The sequence below is a fragment of the Mustela lutreola genome, chromosome 14 (assembly GCF_030435805.1).
Source record: "Mustela lutreola isolate mMusLut2 chromosome 14, mMusLut2.pri, whole genome shotgun sequence".
NCBI classification, from domain to species: domain Eukaryota; kingdom Metazoa; phylum Chordata; class Mammalia; order Carnivora; family Mustelidae; genus Mustela; species Mustela lutreola.
In genome coordinates, this window is record NC_081303.1 from 62,293,167 (window position 1) to 62,313,106 (window position 19,940).

The window sequence follows — 19,940 nt, forward strand, 5'->3', positions numbered from 1 at the left end:
TACTTTGTGAGAGGTAATGGGAAAGAGCTAAGGTGACGGCAGGGCTCAGCCTTCAGCTCTTTTCTTTACCTTCTTCTTCTCTATGTAACCTGTGTGAGTGTTTGCTTCTGATTGAGAGACTTCAACTCCCACCTCTATGCCAGTGCGTTCCACTCTAAATCTCTGAGATCCTACTCTTAACATTCCAGATTTATCTTTTCAGTTGCCATCTTCACTTACTTCACCATATGTTCCCAACTCAGTATATCCCGCATTGGCCTGTTTCTTCTTATCTCGAATGTGAATTGTAACCAACTTTCTGCCCAGCATAGGCACTTAAAAGTTACCCTGTTATCTTTTTCCAGCATTCTCTTGGTCCTCAAATCCTGTCTAGTCTACCTTTTAAGAGTCTCTCAAATTCAGTCCCTCTTCTCCCTTTCTACTACTAATTTAATTTAGGCACTTACAAGTTCTTCTTTTAATTATTATAAAAAGTTTATCTGGTCTTTCCAGTCTTTTTCCCATTCAGTGCATTTACCTCAGTACTAGAGAAATTTAAGCAAGCCATTATTCAGACAAAATACTTTTTAATGGGTTTTTATCAGTTCTAGGATAAATCTTAATTCTGTGTCACAAGACACAAGGTCCTTCAGAATGGGGTCTAGGCCTGTTTCTTTAGCCAGTCTGCCACATTTCATAAGAAACTCTGTGTGCTCCAGAGGTACCGAGCTGCTTTCATTTCTCTTTATATCTCTTGTTCTCTTCTGCTTCCATTAAGAAATTTTCTAACTCCCATGATTTACTCAATCTGAAATTCCCTTAAAAACATAAAAAAAAGACTATTTTTATTTTTCAAAAAGTGGAAACAACTGAAATGAAATTTAAAAAAATTTTTTTTTTAATTTTAAAAATGGAAATAGCAACACATACTTGTTTTATATTTTTTTCAGGGAACATTTTTTTTTAAAGATTTTGTTTATTTATTTGACAGAGAAAGATCACAAGTAGGCAGAGAGAGAGAGAGGGAAGCAGGCTCCCTGCTGAGTGGAGAGCCCAATGTGGGACTCGATCCCAGAACCCTGAGATCATGACCAGAGCCGAAGGCAGCGGCTTAACCCACTGAGCCACCCAGGTGCTCCTCAGGGAACATTTTAAAGATTATTTTTAAATGTAAAATGGAACTGTGCAAGTTACCCAGATGAAGTAGAGAAAAAAGTCATTGTTACTAAGGGTGGAAGAGCCTCACACCATGCCTTCGAAGAACTATCCAAGTAAATGTTTAACTTACCCATCAAGGTGACAGAGGTGGAGTGGAGTAGATGATCATAAGTCAGGTGGTATAGGCTGATATGGGCTTCACTAAAAGTCTTATCAGAGGGGGTAAGGTCCTATATGTTAATACCTTCTATTAGTAGTCAGTGTTCTGACTTAATACAGAGAATATAAGTATGCAGACTATAACTGGTTCCAAACTCAAATGCAGTAGAAGTCAGTGCCAGTCTGTGTTCTGGGAGACAAAATAATGCCCCCCCCCCCCAACCAGCATCTACAGTCTCATCTCAGGAATCTGTGAATATCTTGTTACCTTCTCTGATGAAGAGGAATTTGCAGATATGATTAAGAAGTTAAAGATGGGGAGATTATCCTAGATGATCTGGATGGACCCACTGTAATCACAAGGGTCCTTAAAAGTGGAAGAGGGAAGCAGAGAGAGATTGGGACTACATGGAAGGTGAGAGTGATGTGATCTGGGAAAAAGTTTGTCTTTGCTGCCTTTAAGTACAGAGTAGGCATTTCCAACCGAGGAATGCTGTCAGCCTCCTGCAACTGAGAAAGATAAAGAAATAAGTTCTCCCCTAGAATCTCCAGAAAAAGGGGTGCCTGACTGGCTCAGTTAGTGAAACGTCTGCTTTCAGCTCAGGTCATGATCCTGGGGTCTTGGGATTCAGCCCCACGTCAGGCTCCCTGCTCAGCAAGGAGTCTGCTTCTCCCTCTGCCTCTCCTTCTGCTTATGTTCTCTCTCTCTCTCAAATAAATAAATAAAATCCTTAAGGGTGTGTGTGGGGTGAAGAATCTTCAGAAGGAATGTAGCCTTGCCAACACCCTGATTTTAGCCCAATAAGACCCATTTCAGTCTTCTGACCTCCAGAAGTCTAACATAAAAAATTTGTATTCTTTAAGCCACTAACTTTGTGGTATTGTTATAGCAGCAATAGAAAACTGCTATAGCTTGTTTATCAAATTAAGGAACTACCTTGCTATATCAGACTTTGGTGTTTAGATTAATTAAAAACCTGAACTTTTTTTTTTTTTTTTAAATTTTTTATTTTTTATAAACATGAACTTAACTTGATGAAAATCCTTAGATTCCTAAGGATTCGAAATTCTTCTACAGGTTGAAGGTATGGTTATTTAGGGGATAAAAAAAAATATAATTGTGGCTGGAACCTCCCTATGAAGAGAAGTTCGTGATTGAATCATAGTGTAAGGATATTATATTTTAAACTTGAGGAGACTTTCATAAAACCTGAGTACGGACCACTCAATAGCTGTCTCTACATCTTTTTGAAAATAAAAAGTGTTAATTTTCTGATAGTTATTGTAGGGGAGGTAAAACTTTCCCTCTACCCCTTAGGGCCTTCATTTGGGCCTGGAAATTAAATTGACATAAGACAGAATAATAGGAAAAAAGCACACACATTTATTAAAAATAAGTATTACGTGACGCAGGAGGAGCCCCACAAGGAAGTAAACACCCCCTAAGTGACAAGTCCTAAGTGCTTATACGTTAGCTTGTATAGCTTGTATACAATGAGAAACAGTTGTAGAAAAATAAAATGAGTGGGGAGACCAAAGGAAGACAAGAGTCATTTAATAAGTTCTGTTTTATAAAATTCTCTCGATTTCAACTCCTCATCTCTGGGGACTAGAACATTTCTTTCCTCTTGATATGGTGAAGTCAGCTGTCCTATAGGCACGTTAAGTCCTGATTTTAAGGAAAAACAAGGGGTGGGGGATTCAGATCACATTTCTTATACCTATTCTTTTCAAGTGCCTTTAGCTCAAAATAATCCAAAGTGGCATATGGGATGGCCTCTTCTGTCACCCTCCGTTATTCAGATCAGGGGAAATGGGACACATCCTGTACACATTTAGTAGGAAAGCAAAACTAACAAACTCCATTTCTTGAACTCTGCCATTTGCTGCCACTAGTGAAAAATATTCAGCAACTGTGAATCTTACGTATCTGCCTTCATTCCCTCAGCTTTGCAACCCTGTTTAGACAGAAATCTTGATAAATAGATAAGTCATTTTTAAACCTTTTATTATTGCTTCTAATAAAGTATCATTTAATAGACAGTTACCATTGGAAAAATGCTTGGGAAATGTTAAGAAACTAGATCTAAATAATTTTTTAAAAGGGCATTTTTAAAAATGCATAGAGATGAGATCTGGTTACATTTTTAAAGAGTAGTGATAAAGAAATCTAACATATCTCAAAACTTTTTTGACTTGTGGGATTTTCAAACACTTTAGACCTTTGTAATTTGCATATTTTCTGAACTATTATTGTATTATGATAAATAGGGATTATCATATATTTTCAGATAATGTTTTCTTAACAATTCAACTTTTATTTGTAACTCTTCCATTTATTTTAATTACTAGCACAGTGTGTAACATTTATTAATCAGCAGAGCCTTTTTAAGTTAAAATACTAAATTAGCTAACCCCATTAACACAGAATACTCCAAACAGGCAGTAATAGGAGAGGTAGTTACTGTGCAAATCGTATTAAACATGCGGGTGCTCTAGGGCACAGTTAAGCATGATTACCCTCTTTTGATCCAGTATTCCTCTGCCTCTCCCAGCTAATTTCCACTGGAAATTTACAAAGTGTTGCCTTCATTTTTCCAGCTTAATTTTTCTAATGAAGTTCTGGTACTTTATAACACTGGAGATACAGATAATAAGCCTGTGTATAATTAAGAAGTTCTAGAATTTGTCTACAAAAGAGCTCTTTATTACTTTGGCTCTCCTGTGAGAACTGGGCTCTTGTTCTGTTCACTATTTCCCTGAAAAAAAAATTTTTTTATAAATAAATGACCACAGAATACTAGAATTCTGTTTCTGCAAACATCTAAGGCTAAAGAAGTTTAAGATTTAAAACATCAACATAATGGTGAAAATTTGGAATACTTTCAGTGATATCCTTAGAATATTAAGCATACTTTTGGTGTATGTAATTGAACAAGTCATAAAAAGACATTTGTAGTCTTTTAGTTAGGTATTTTCAGATTCTATGCATGCTTCCTAATATAATACCTTGACATGCTAGATCAACTTTTGCCAAAGAGCTTTAGGTCAGTGGATGAGGTCCATGGAATTTCTCCTGAAAGAAGTATAGTAATTTTGTGCCATATTCAGCATTCTTGTATTGGGTATGGCTTTTATACAGCCCAGAATTTCCTGATTTGGTTTAGTGTTTAAAAGTATGTTGGAGTCAGAAGGAACTTGAAGCCTGAAAAGAAATTTTCCAGACAGAGCAAGGGGAACAGGGAGAGGAGGTAGCCTGTATAAAGCCATCTCTGTGTACAAAGTGTGTGGCTTCTGTGGATTTCAGCTCACCTTCTGTGGTGCCTTGTGAAGCTCAGCTCATGGCTTTGGTACCTCATGAAAGGGGGCAGAGACAGCTGGAAAGTCTGGGTAGAGCCAGAGCGTAAAGGGCCATGTGAACCATGGTGAAGAATCATATAAAAGGCCTTTTGTGGTATAAAACCATCACTGGAGTGAGGGGGGTCAGATAGATTAAAAATATCACTCTGTTAGCTCTGTTCTTGGTGAAAATCTGGGAGTCAGTGGTGACAAAGACTAGTTAGAGGACCATTACCCTAGTCCAGTTCAGAGATAAAGAGGACTGCAGTAGGACAAGGACATTGGTAGTGGAGGGTAATGTAAAGTTGGACAGACAGCTTTATAGGTAGAATCCTATGAACCCTACATCAAATCTAGGCAACAGTCCGTTAGGGTATAGATGGTTGGTCAAGGGCACAGATACATTTAGAATCACTGTCTTAGAGCTTCCTTAGCTGCAAAGGACAAAGATCCATTCAAGGTAACTGAAAAAGGTAAGGATGTGTTTGAAAAGATACAGCAAGGAATCTTACAGAAATATGAGGAACCAAAGAAAAATTGGACTAGAGTGACCTTGTGGGCTGCAGGGCCATGGTTTTTCTCTCTCTAGTGTCCTCTCTATTTTTCTCTGCTTTCTGCCTCTTACCTCCTTTCTACTGATTAGCTTTATCTGCTAGTAGTTCTTTCTCATAAATCTTCAGCTTACACTTAGTTGTCATGGCCGTTCCAGACCTGATTCAGTATAACCTTCCAGCTCTAGAGCCCACAGCTAGTTCTGTTTTTCAGTTCAAATTCCTGAAAGATAATCTGTTTTGCTCAATTTATAAAATCAGACTAGCCCATGTAAGTCATAGGATTGGATCACAATAAATAATAAATATGTGTTAATATAATGGATATGTTAAATTAACATAAATAAAGCATATAAATAAAACTAGCATATATAAAATAAAGCATAACATACACGTGTATATATAAATCACAGTTGTGATCTTGGGAAGGATGTATTATATTATATCAAATACATTGTTTTATGGGAGTAGGGCCATGAGCAAATATTTCTTCAGATTGAGGGCTGCCAGGCAGAGAATCCTTTTAGTGCCTTGACTTGGTTGAGTTGATTGGCCAGATGGTGATATCCTTCCTTGACTAAGGAAAAAATACAGGCATACCTCAGAAATATTGCAGGTTCAGTTCTAGACCATGTAATAAAGTGAATATTGTAATAATGCAAGTCAAATGAACTTTTTGGTTTCCCAGTGCATATGAAAGTTACGTTGACACTGTAGATTGTCTATTAAGTGTATGCAACAGCCTTATGTCTGAAAATGTGCATACTTTCATTTAAAAATACTTTATTACTGTATGTAAGTGATGAATCACTAAATTCTACTCCTGAAACCAATATTATACTACATGTTTACTAACTAGGATTTAAGTAAAAATTTGAGACAAACAAAAACTCAAAAGGCTCTAAATATTTAAATGTGTAAGGATAATTAATAAGGCATTCTTTTCTAATAAAAAAATAAAAAATAAAAATACTTATTATTAAAAAATGCTAGCTATCATCTGAGCTTCCAGCAAGATGTAATCTTTTGCTGGTTATGGGTCTTGCCTCAGTGTTAATGGCTGCTGACTGATCAGGGCAGTTACTGAAGGTTGGAGTGGCTGTGGCAATTTCTTAAGATGAGTGAAACTGGCCATATCAATTACCTCTGCCTCTGAGGAACGATTTCTCTGTAGCATGCAATGCTGTTTGATAGAATGTTACCTACAGTAGAACTTCTTGCAAGAGATCCTCTCAAACTCTGCCATTGCTTTATTGATTAAGTTTATGTAGTATTCTGTAGCCTTTGTCGTCATTTCAACAGTCTCCACAGCAACTTTGCCAGGAGTAGATCACACCTCAAGAAACCACTTTCTTTGCTCATCTATAAGAAGCAACTCCTCATCTGTTCAAGTTTGATCATGAAGACTCCACTTATAATTCTAGTTCTCCTATTTCTACTATATCTGTGGGTACTCCCTCTTGAAATCTCAAACCCCTCAAAGTCACGCATGAAGGTTGGAATCAACTTTTTCCTGACTCCTATTAATGTTCATATTTTGATCTCTTTCCATGAATCGTGAATGTTCTTAATGACATTTAGAATGTGAATCCTTTCCAGAAGGTTTTCGGTTTGCTTTGTCCACATCCTTCAGAAGACTCACTATCTATGACAGCTGTAACCTTACAGAATTGTATTTGGTAAATAAGACTTGAAAGTCAAAGTTACTCATTGATCCATAGGCTGCAGAGAGGATCTTGTGAAGGCATGAAAACAGCATTAGTCTTGTCCATCTTCATCAGAGCTCTTGGGTGACCAGGTATATTGTCAGTGAGTGGTCAGTGGGCTTAAATATTCAGTGGGATTTAATGTTGTGAACAGATGTGCTGTCCAGGCTTTGTCATTTCATTTGCAGAACACAGGCAGAGTAGATTTAGTATAATTCTTAAGGGCCCTAGGATTTTGGAATGGTACATGAGCACTGGCTTTAACTTACAGTTACCAGCTCTATCAGCTTCTAACTAGAAAGTCCACTTATCCTTTAAAGCTTTGAAGCCAGGCATTGACTTCTCTCCAAGTGTGAAAGTCCTAGATGGCATCTTCTTCTTCCAGTAGAAGGCTATTTTGTTTACATTGACAATCTTTTGTTTAGTGCAACCACCTTCATGAATTATCTGAGCTAGATCTTTCGGAGAACTTGCTATCACTTCTGTATCATCACTTGCTGCTTCACCTGGCACTCTTATATTTTGGAGATGGCTTCTTTCCATAACCTCACAAATCAACCTCTGCTAGATTCAACTTTTTTTCTGCAGCTTCCTCACCTCTCTCTGCCTTCACAGAATTAAACAGAGTTAGGGCCTTGCTCTGGATTAGGCTTTGGCTTAAGGGAATGTTGTGGCTGGTTTGATATTCTATCCAGACCACACAAAATTTCTCCAAATGTCTCCAAAATTTTGTGTCTCTATCAGACCACACAAAATTGGCAGTAAGGCTGTTTCATTTCTTTATCATTTGTGTGTTCACTAGAGAAGCACTTCTTTCAAGGACTTTTCTTTTGCCTTCACAACTTAGCTGAGTGGAGCAAGAGGCCTAGCCTTTGGCCTCTCGGCTGTTGACATGCCTTGCTCATTAAGCTTTGTCATTTCTAGATTTTGATTTAAAATGAGAGACATGTGACTCTAACTTTCACTTGACTACTTAGATGCCATTGTAGGATTGTTAATTGGCCTAACTGCAATATTTTTGTGTCTTAGGGAAGGGAGGCCCAAGGAGAAGGAGAGATGGGGGGGGAAGTCCAGTTTAGCAGAGCAGTCAGAACACAGAATGTTTATTAAGTTCCCTGTCTTATATGGGCATAGTTCATGGTGATCCAAAGCAATTATAATAGTGATATCAAAGACCACTGATCACAGATCACTGTAACAATATAATAATGAAAAAGTTTGATTTATTTTGATAATTACCTAAGTGTCACAAAGATACGAAATGAGCAAATGCTATTAGAAAAATGGCGCTAATAGACTTGCTCAAAACAATGCTGCAGCAAATCTTCAGTTTGTAAAAAGCACAATATCTGAAAAGATTAATAAAACAAAGTATAATAAGATGAAGTATGTCTATGTAAGAAGAATTATAGGTTTGATAAGATGGAGGTTTGAGGTATAAGTTTAATTTGGGAACAGCTCTGTTTAAGATTTCCTATTTTGCATCTAGGTAGATATTCCTAGTGAGCATTTGAAAATACTGGTTTTGAGTCAAAGAAAAACACTGTATATAGAGATAAAGATTTAGAAATAATCACTGTAGAGGAAATAGTTAAAACCTTGGTGGTAGAAAAATCTCCTAGAGGCGAAACTATATAGAGAGAAGATTAAGTATAGATTTCTTGGAGTTGCTTTAATGTTAGGACCATGGTTCTTAATTAGGTTGCTCATCTCCATCACCTTGAGGCTTAAAATTATATATATATGCCTCCCTCAGTCACAGATATTTTGGCTCAGTAGGCAGATGTGTTTGCGATATATTCCTCAGTGAGTCTGATGCACCGTTCTGGTTAAGATAAGTGTCATTAACACAAGGTGTTGGCAGAAAATGTAAGTCCGTCAAGAAACTGAGAAAGCAAGGAAGAGCATCAGGAGATTCTGTGCAGATGTAAAGAAAAGAAAATCCACTGCAAGGAATGGATGAACAGCATGATCCGGAAGTCAAGTCAAGTGAGAATTAAAAGAATGTATTGGGTTTGGCCCCTGGGAAGTCATTCCTTGATAGCTTTGCTTTCTTCTTTAATTATCAGCTAGTTCTTATTTCTCCCATGTTCTTCCGGATATCATAAAAGAACTCATCCAGTTCTTTGCCAAACTTCAGGCCAATGTCTAAAGTTTTACTCTTACCCATGGTGATATATGTTTATATGTATATACATCTCTTTATATATGTGTGTGTATATATGCATAAAATATACATATATTAAAATATTCAGATATTTATATTTTAAAATTAATTTAAGATTTTTAAGTTCATATTTTAAAATTTAATGTAAAATTTTGAAATAGGAAAATATTAGACATATTAAAGTATTAAAATGGTGCCAGTATCATATATGTGCCCATGCTATATATATGTCGCCACTTTTCTAGAATTTTAATATTCCACTTCAGAATTGTGCTGAAAATTAACATCCACTTAAGCTACCTATGTATTGTAGTATCTGTATTCTTCTGCTTTTAAAGTCATTTTGGAACATCTTTGGTATAGTCACAATTTCTTAAGAATAACTGATAGTGATTTGCATTTCATCCATAGGTCTGCTCAGTAACGTGGGATACAGTATATTTTAGTTAAAGACCTTGAAGCCATTGAAAGTCCTAGGTGCTCACATGTAAATTTTAAATCAGAGGTTACAAACTAGTGGTTTCTGAGTTGCTTACAGTCTTCAGACGTGTTATATTTGGATCCTACCAATTTTCTAAAAATTAAATTAATTGAAAATGATAAGTAAGTCTTCTGAGAATCCAGATTTTCCAGCTTATATTAAAAACTATATGATCTAGAAACAGTGGCCCACTCTCTTACATGGCAATAATTTGATTTTTACATTCTTCGTTTTTATATCTGACTGACTGGTGTTACCTGCCTAGTCCTTCCAGATTAAAATATGGAGACCCTTGTTCTAGGTAATAAGATCCTCAAGAAATAGAGCCCATGACTGATGCAGTACACTGAATGCGATACTTGACAGATGATAAGTGCCATTTTTAAAAAAAATTTTATTTTTATTTTTTTATGTATTGAGCTTGAGCTTGAACTCTCATTTATTTTGTCCTAATCTCTCTAATTCAGTCACTAAAATTTTTCTCATTGAAAGAAAAATCAAGCTAAAAACCCGAATTACATTGTGATTTCTCTTTGACCTTTATTAACATTACCCTATTAGTCCCAGTAATAGGTGGGCCCTCTGCTTCTGTTTTTCTTTCTCTTACTTCCAGTAGAATTTTCCAAACTGAGTCTCTTAAAATGCTAGTCTGGAAGATGTCAATGAGTTTCCTATCAAATAAATTAGGAAAAAGTTACATTCAAAACAGTTAAACTTTTTTTTTAATGTGGCATTTACAGGGCTTCTCAGACTTAAATAGACTTTTATTTAGTGTGAACTTCAAAGAAGGAACATATAATGTATAGTATTTTGCAACTTATTCACCTATTCATTCAACAAATATTACTGCATGCCTAATATGTGCCAGACACTGTATTAGGCATTGCAGATAGAGCAGTAAACAAGATAGAGATCTCCTGGCTTTGTAGGTCTAATAATATAGTTGGTTGAGAAATCTCCTCATCCACAGATCATAGTTTAGAATATGCTACTCTGGGGGCGCCTGGGTGGCTCAGTGGGTTAAGCCGCTGCCTTCGGCTCAGGTCATGATCTCAGGGTCCTGGGATCGAGTCCCGCATCGGGCTCTCTGCTCAGCAGGGAGCCTGCTTCCCTTCCTCTCTCTCTGCCTGCCTCTCCATCTACTTGTGATTTCTCTCTGTCAAATAAATAAATAAAATCTTTAAAAAAAAAAAAAAAAAAAAAAAAAAAAAAAAAAAGAATATGCTACTCTGGAATATTACTCAACAAAGAATATTTTATTTTCCTTAATGATTTTTTTTTTTAGTTTCAGCTTATTTTTTCCTTAGACCTTCTTAACAATAAATTATACAAGTGTTTCCCACAGCCTTATATTCCTTCTTAATTACGTGTTCCTTTTTATTAAGTTTTTTTCATTTTAATTCCAGTATAGTTAACCTGTGTAATTATATGTTCTTTATGTCAATTATACAAGTCCTTAAAATATCTGAGCTCATCCTTTTTAGCTATATTGGCATCTTTGTAAGTTTAAAACATCTGATATAAATGGCCTGAAAGAAGAGCCTGTGTGACTGTTACTTAGCTGGAACATTTAAATTTAGTATCTTTTAGCAGAGATTTTTTTTAAAGATTTTTCACAATTAACTAGAGAACAGTCAACTCTGCAAAACATATGTCAGAAAGTTGTTGCATAGCCATAATAAAATTACTGAGTAAGCATGCCTTGAGATTGTTAATAATAATATATTTGGGAGTTCTTTTTAAGCTAAGAAAAATGTAGGAAGAAGGGCAAAATATGTCTTTCCATTTAAATTTAGAAGCTTGCAATATAAGCTTACTGTCTAGTTGAACAGATAGTCTTGCCATTTGCATTCCTTAAATATTACATTTCTGTCTCCACCCTGGGGGAGAGACCTGTGCTATTGAGATTGCTGTTTAAATAGTTTATGAGTTTTAAATTTCTGCTCTGAATTCCACTCTAAGGATAAAATACTTTATGTATTAAACACTTAGAGCTATGATTACATTAAAATCTCAGGGAAAGCTGTTTTCTTCCATAAATAAAGCCCGTCTGATTCCTGTCCCAATCTGTTGCTCATTTCATTAACCTCTCTTCAACCAAAATTCTAGTGGACTAAAACATCTTCATAGAGCAGTGGACTATGTTTTGAGATCATTCTATTGATACTAGTGAGTTATATGTTAGGTTTATCTAGAAATTTGGGTTCTTCATACCTATAGTGAAAATACTTTATTTCTCATATTGAACGTAGGGAAGAGTCTTAATTTGCTAAGGTTATTCTAAAATTTAGATTAGTCCGTATTTAAGAAAAAATATTCAGCTTTTTATGACCCCTTTTTACAAATCAGACCTGAGTCACTTAACCTGATTATTGTTTTAGTAAGCTAAAATTATTCAGTATTGAGACATAATTGACATATAGTGTTGTGTAAGCTTATAACGTACAGCATAATGATTTCACTTAGATATATTGCAAAATGATATACATTCATTATTCATTATATTAATTCAATATTCATTATTAATTATACACACTACAAATCTAAAACATGTCTCAAAATATAATTGACAAAAATAATTTGCATATTTCCAATTATGTGTTTTATCAAAGTGCTCTATCTTTTTTTAAAAAAAGCTCTGATTGGTTAATGAGAACTGAGTCATCTGATAATGAGAGCAGAAATGAACTGGTTATAACTCAGCCCTCAAAACATTAAATCTACTGTTTTCTACATTATAATAATGATTATAATATTGAAGTCTAATAGAATCATTTTGAGCAGGTGTACCTTTAAGATAATATGAAAATTATTTGTTGATTGGTCTATTAGATTAAATCAGTTTGCTTGATTCATGTTTAATCTTTCAATTCTTTCATCACGTCTTTCCAAACTTTTACACCTAGGTGTCTTTGCTTGTCCAATTAAGTTTCATGGACTAGAGAAATTCCCTCTGGAATTAAAGGAAATGCCTTCTCTTAATTAGCCCAGAGTGGATTTTTTCCCCCTCCTATTTTACTTTCTTTACCTCCAACTAAATAACTGTTCTATTTTGAACATTACAAAGCTCTGAATCCTTGCTCCTTCTTTTTTTTTTTTTTTTTAAGGAAAGATCTTGGGGTAATGTATCCCCATTGGGGAGTGTCTTCCCTTCCAGTCTTGTTAATAATTGGGAGGGGTGGCTCATATACTAAGATCTTTACTAATGTAGCTTTTGATCTTTTGAGCATATCTGTACTTCTGCTACCAAAAAACCCCCCAAGTCCCCCCAAAACCCATTATAGCAACAACTACTGCTATAAGAAAAAATAACGGCATGCTTCCCACTCTGTGTTGTACATAGATAAAACTGATAATTGATTTTCTGAGAGATTCTTTGAACATTTATTAACTCAGTAGTGGATGGTTAAGAAACAATATTAATTATCTTAGAGTCATTCTTAATACACCTAGAAGTAAACTACTGCTTGCACATATGAAATTTAATTACTCAAATATTAAGACAGTAAAATTCACAAGCCCTTATGTGCTATGCCATCATCTCATTACTTTATATTTTCTAGTCTATAAAGTGTAGGAGGTTTTAAAAAACTTGAAAACTAAATTATTTTATGATCAATCTGAGATGATGGAAAAGTATTTTTGTTTCCCTTTTCCACAAGAAAAAGTGGATCTCTTGATAGGCACTTATTACATAAGAGTTCTTATTTATTTTATAATTCATATATAAGAAAAATATTTTTTCCAATAAAAGAAAATGTCAGACATGTTTTGGTATCAAAGAATCACAAAGCATCCGATTTAGCAGCATGATTTGAAGAGAGCAATGTGGTAATCAGCCACCATTCCTTGATCCTCCGGATTTATTAGCCTTGGTAATGCTATGGTCAAGTCTGCCTCTCAGGGCAGCTTAGAGCCCAAATAATGAGCCCACTTTTGGCAATAGTATTAGTGAGGAAAGAATAAAGTCACTGGTACAATAGTTCCTACAGATGTTAAGTAAGATAAAACTGTTGAAGCTTAGCCTGTTCTGATAGGAGCCAGAATGTACCCTTTGAAAAGCATTCTTTCTATTTTCCAAGCAAATTAGCTACACACTTAAAGGATCCTACGTGCATGTTCCAAGCTCTTAACCTCTGAGTATCTACTCATACCAGCCCCTGACTTGCTTGCTCTTCTTTAATTTCCATATATGTCTAATGCAGTCTGACCCATTTGTTACAGTTCAGGTTAGATATTGTCTTACTCTGGTTTACTATTTCTTTTGCCTCTGGCCTAGGCAAAAGCTTATTTGCATTCTTTTGCATAGCTCACTGGAAAATTTATTATGGTCTGGAACCGAATTCCTAACTTGCAGTAAAATGTTCCTTATCCTGAAAAAAGTGTCGCTATATCCTGTCCTGTGTGAATGCATATATTTTACTAGGAGCTGTTTAATAGAGAGAGGGCTGATCTAGGGCATGTTTGATGTTTGAGATGTGTTTAAGCATGTATCTTGGCATCTCTAAATTGTTATCACCATGTCCATTTTGGGATGATTTACCTATCTAGAATCCATCATGGCTTGCATAGCTACCCTCCTGAGCAGTCAAACTTTAATATAAATGTAAACGTAAAGACAAATGTTTTGTAATGTATAAAGATCTGTAATATATAACTATATATATTCTCCTTATTTACCATGCAGTCATATCCACCATAAGACTCTACATGATCTACTTTGTTTCCTTTATAAAGAACACAATTTCTAGCTATGTTGAACCCCTCTCAGTTCTTTCAGCGTTCCTTTTTATGCTCTACTTCACCTCTGTATCTTTGTATATATTTTCTTTTGTTTAAAATAACCTCTACCAGCTTCTTAACTTGACTATGTCTTTCATTTCTGCACACAAAGTCTAAAAAGATAACTTTTCTATGTCCCATCTCCCAACTCCTTGCCAATAAACCCTCCAAAGATAAGCATTTATTAACACATATGCATATACAAACGTAAACCTTCCTCTCTGCCTCAGTAACCTCTTGTGCATACATCAGACACAAAACTTAACACATTCTCCTGTGTTGTTTCATTCTCCACTCCCTGCTAAGGTGAATTCCTCTTAGGGATAGTGCATCTTTCATCATTCTATCTCAGTGTTTTTCAAAATGTTTAGTATATAAAAGTACTTCATTTAATGTTTATCTAATGAATGAATTTTATTAAGACAGCAGAGAAATCAATGTGGACTAGAGTAGGATAATTAGGCTGCCTAGGAAAACTGGGTGTTAAGCTGGATTTTAAAAGATGAGCAGGGTATGGATCAGCATATCTGGAAGAGAGGAGCATGGTGAAAGACACAGGTAGGATGGAAAGACAGAGAGAAAGAGCAGATTGGCATCAGTGGAATGGCGGACAGGAAGTGGTAGGAGACTGAACAGATCAAGTGCGTTCTAAGAAGCCTGACAGCTGGGCTGAAGAATATAGGCTTGGGTTAGTAGGCAAGAGGGTTTCATAATTTGCAGATTTTAGTTATTTGGCAGTGAAATAAACAGGTCAGAGGAAAACCTAGATTTATGAGTGGCAATAGTTGGACTATTAAAAAAAGGGGGAAAGTAAGAGGGAGTTAAAAGAGAAAAAAAGATAATTCATTAGTCTTCTTATTTGCAAATGAAAATAATATTAAGTATATTAATACTAAAGAGTTTGTATTTGCAGTGGACCCATTCTCCATGAAGCTAATTGACTATTTTTAAATTTTTGCTTCCTGAGACCTCTATAAATTCTTTCCTAACAGCCCACACATTCAGGTAATGAGGTGTTCATGAAAGCACTGTGTCTCCACATTGTATTTTAGAATTTCTTCCAGACCTGAATCTTTGATGAGGTTATAAAATAAAAAGCTAACCCATATCTTCTTTAATATGGTATCCAGCTAATTGAAAAGAAATCACTGCAAGTATGAGGTAAATCTGAATATATATTTAAAACTGGTAAAAGGTAACATTTTGAAAAAATAATTGGTATTTATCTAAAAGTTTGATTATTAACTAAATTGATTTTTTAGGGTTTTCATAGCTATTTATACTTTTATAGAGCAAATCCCATTTCAGAATTAAAGAATTTCTTCCAAATTTGAAGATAAATATTTGAAAATTATTTATAAAACATTAAACATTTTGAATATGTATACCTATATATACACATATGTACATATGCTTAAGAGTACACATGCATGTTACTTCAGTGAAACATTATGGCTGAATGAAATAAAATTAACTCATGAACAGGAAAATACTTAGTCTTTCAGCCTTGTCTTCTCAGCCAACCATTCCCTTGAGAAAGCAAATTTTGTTCAGACACAAAAGAAAAATGTACTATTAAAATGCAATTCAGAAGTGATAAAAACTGTAAGTGCAGCAGCCGGCTCACAGCACCCCCTTTGTATACTCAGGGACATTGGGGCCACATTAATTTTTGTGTGTGTGATGTCCATCCCATGTGCAAATTAGCACTGGAAGGACCATAATCTGTCTTATATGAGAGCTGTTTTCCCAAGAGCATGTGTAATACATGCTTGTGTAATTTTGTAATTCAAAGCTCTGTGTTTGTTTGTTTGTTTTTATTTTAAATAGTATTAGAGATGTTTTCTTAGGAAAACATTAAAAAGGAATTTATTAATAAACATTAAAAAGGAATTGTAGAGAAGTATGAAAATTAATGAACTAATAATGCTGCTTTCCTTTATTGTTTTTTAAACAAATATATAAGTGCAATGGCAAAGAATCAAATTTTCAGTTCAATTGAGATTAAAAAAACCCTTCCTTGTCTTAATTAAATGAGATAATATATGTGAAAATATTGACATGTGGTTATGGGTCAGTAACTCTGTTGAAGAGTTCAACTTTAAAGCCACAATTTCAGAATATGCTTCTCAGCAGAATATTTCATTTTACTATATAAATTTCTCTTATTGCCCAGATATCTTTCTCTAGTTTCTTTAATTAAACAACATCTAGCTCCAACTTCATTAGTACCATATCCTCTTTGATTAAATTAAATAAAAAATTTTTGAGGTTTACTCCTATTTCCTTCATTAAATCTCTTTCCTCCAGACTATCTTTTATGTTTGGATATGTGCCTTTCTTCCATGTTGGTAGTTTCCCCAATTGATAATCCATTCTTAGATTTATATTAAAGGAGACACTAAAAATCAGACTAGAAATGTATTTGTATGTGAGAGTGACTTTTTGACTGATCGACTTTTAATTAAGAGTTTTTCAAATGTTGATATTTGAAGTTGTTTCTCTGATCACTCTCAGTATCTTTTTGAGACGATGTATTTGTCTGAATGCAGTATTTAAGTACAGTGCCAGTTCACATAGATATGAGCAAGGGAAGAGTTCAAGGAGTAGACACTGATTTGAAATTCATATATCCCATTTGGTGTCTTGAACTTCACAGGGATTCTGCAAAATCTCCCTTCCCCTTTGGCCTCTCCCTCTTCTGGAACTGAGATTTCAGTTTTTTGAATGTCCTATCTTCTTTTCACCTGGCAAAAATTTGTTGGTATTGTCACCTGTTTCATCTTTCTCTTCTGCTTTCTTCTTATAGGTTTATAACTTAAAAAAAAAAAAATTCTTTACTCTTATTTCAGAGGACTCTGGTGAGGGATTTAAACATTTCACCACATTACACAAAAAGCGTATTACAATTTTAGATGTTCCATGAAAAATTATATGGATCTTAAAATTTTGATCTTTTATGTTGATCGTAACACATTAAAATAATAATGCTGATGATGGCTATGACAACAGGCTACTTCTACATTTACTTCTACTTTTAACACCCCCATTATTTATTGGGCATTTGCTCTTTCAGCTTCCATGTTAAGCTTTACATATACGAAATTACTCATTCCTTACAACAACCTCATATGGAAGTAAAATCTCATAGAGGTCAGATAAGTTCTGTAAGTGAACACAGGTAGCAAGGGCAAAAGCTAAGATCTGAATACTGGTATGGTTGACCCAAAAGCCTCATTACTCAAAACCCCTACCAAAAATGCTTTCATTATTCTGCTGAGTTAAAGAATGAAACTGAGCGACTATCTTATTGTATACACAAAAATTAACTCAAAATGGATTAAAGACTTGAATTTAAGATCTGAAACCATGAAACTCTTAGAAGAAAATCATAGGCAATAAGCTCCTTGACATCAGTCTTAGTGATGATTTTTTTGGATTTGACACCAAAAGCAACAAAAGCAAAAATAAACAAGTAGGATCACATCAAAATAAAAGGCTGCACAGCAAGGGAAACCATCAACAAAATGAAAAGTCAACCTACTGAATTGGTGACAATATTTGCAAATCATATATTTGTAAAAGGGGGGTAATATTTAAAGTGTATAAAGAACTCATACAATTCAATAGCAAAAAGAGAAACAATGTAACTTAAAATGGATAGAGGACTTAAATAGACATTTTTTTTCCAAAAAAGGCATACAGGTGGCCAACAGGTATATGAAAAGATGCTCAACATCACTCATCATCAGGAAAATGCAAATCAAAACCACAATGAGTATGATCCTACTACACCTGTCAGAATGACTAATATCAGAAAGAAATACCAAGTGTTGGCAAGGATATAGACAAAAAGGAGACCCTAGTGCACTGTTGGTGGAAGTGTAAATTGGTGCCACCACTATTGAAAACAATATAGAGGTTCCTCAAAAAATTAAAACTGGAACTCCCATATTATCTAGCAGTTCCTCTCATAGATATTTATTTGAAGAAAGTAAAAACACTAATTCAGAAAGGTATATGCATCCCCATGTTCATTGCAACATTATTTACAACAGCCAAGATATGGAAACAAACTACATGTCCATCAGTGGATGTATAAAAACAGTGTTTTATACAATGGAATATAATTCAGCCATAAACAAAAATGAAATCTTGCTATTTGTAACAACATGGAGGATCTCAAAGGTGTAGGCTAAGTGAAATAAGTCAGACAGAGAAAAGACTAATACCATAAGATCTTACTTCTACGTGAAATCTTTTAAAAAAAATACGCTGATAGATACAGAGAACAGATTGGTGGTTGCCATATGGGGTGGTGGGTAGGTGAAATGGGTGAAGGGAGTCAAAAGGTACAAAATTCCGGTTATAAAATCAGTAAGTTATTAGGACCTAAGGTACAGATGGAGATGTAATATATAATGGACACTTAATTTATAATACTGTACCCCATATTTGAAAGTTACTAAGAGAGTAAATCTTTAAAACTTCTCATCACAAGAAAAAAAGATAACTATGTATGTTGAAGGATGTTAGCTAGACTTGTGATGATCATTTCATAATATATACAAATGTCAAATTATGTTGTATACCTGAAACTAATACAATCTTGTATGTCCATTGTACCTCAATTAAAAAAAGAAAAAAACTTTGAAGAAAACCCATTTCAGTGAGAATTTCCTATAATGGGATTCCTTTTCATTTTTGGATGCCCTTTTGAAATTAAAAACATTTTTATTTATACAGTGAATTTTTAATTACCTGGCATCATTAATTGATAGATTTATTCTTTAAAATTTTCTGCATTTCCAGAATATTGGAGACATAAAAATTCTGTGAAAAAAGTCTTACTATCTCCATTTGCTGAATAAGAAATGAAATTCATAAAAGTAACAGAGATAGTGGCAGAAGTTAAAGTGGAATGCAGTTATTCTGATTCCAAACCATGTTTTATTTTCACTATGCTTTACTACTTCTCTAAATTTTAATGTTTTTAATCCAATATTTGCAGAAATAAAACTAACTTCACTTAAATGTTCTTTCAGGTTTTTGCCATTTTCTACTTACCATAAAAATAAAAAGTATACCCCATTAATGCATTCGTCAAGCAAGTATGGTCCCAATTCTTATGGAAGTCGTCATTTTAGAGATGAAAATCCCAAGAAATGGATCTGTGACAAGGTAAGTTAGTGCAACATTAAAAAAATGATGTTCTTTTTGAAAGGTTAAAAATAACACACTGATTACAACAAACATAAATATTCTCATACAGTTAACACCTTCATGGTCATAAAATTATTTATAGCTATTTCATGTAAAGATAACACTGCTAACTTCTCTAGCCAGTAAGAGATTTGTGTTTTTGTTTTTTAGCATTTCATGTTTTTTATGGGTAATGACTCAGCTCTCCTATGGTCTATGGTATACATCATGGCTTTGCCAAAGCCAGCCAGGGTCAAAACTTGAATCTGTGATTAAGAATAGCCAAGCTCTCAGACATGGAGATCAGTGCTTGATCTCTTGATTCTCTCAATCTCTGTGTGTATGTAGAAAGATAAGTAAATAAGTAGGCAGGTATGTAGATAGATAGGAATAGATAGAAATATATGTGATATTTA

General features: G+C 34.5%; 1 protein-coding gene across 2 annotated transcripts in view; it reads left to right on the forward strand.

Annotated features, from left to right (window-relative positions):
• The window catches only part of SPATA17 (spermatogenesis associated 17), a 179,745-nt gene that overhangs the window by 103,680 nt on the left and 56,125 nt on the right, over nt 1-19,940 (forward strand). For both annotated transcript variants that reach the window (XM_059146518.1, XM_059146516.1), the window contains one exon: nt 19,368-19,503. In XM_059146518.1, coding sequence (XP_059002501.1) covers nt 19,368-19,503 — 136 coding nt within the window. The remainder of the gene's footprint in view (nt 1-19,367; nt 19,504-19,940) is intronic.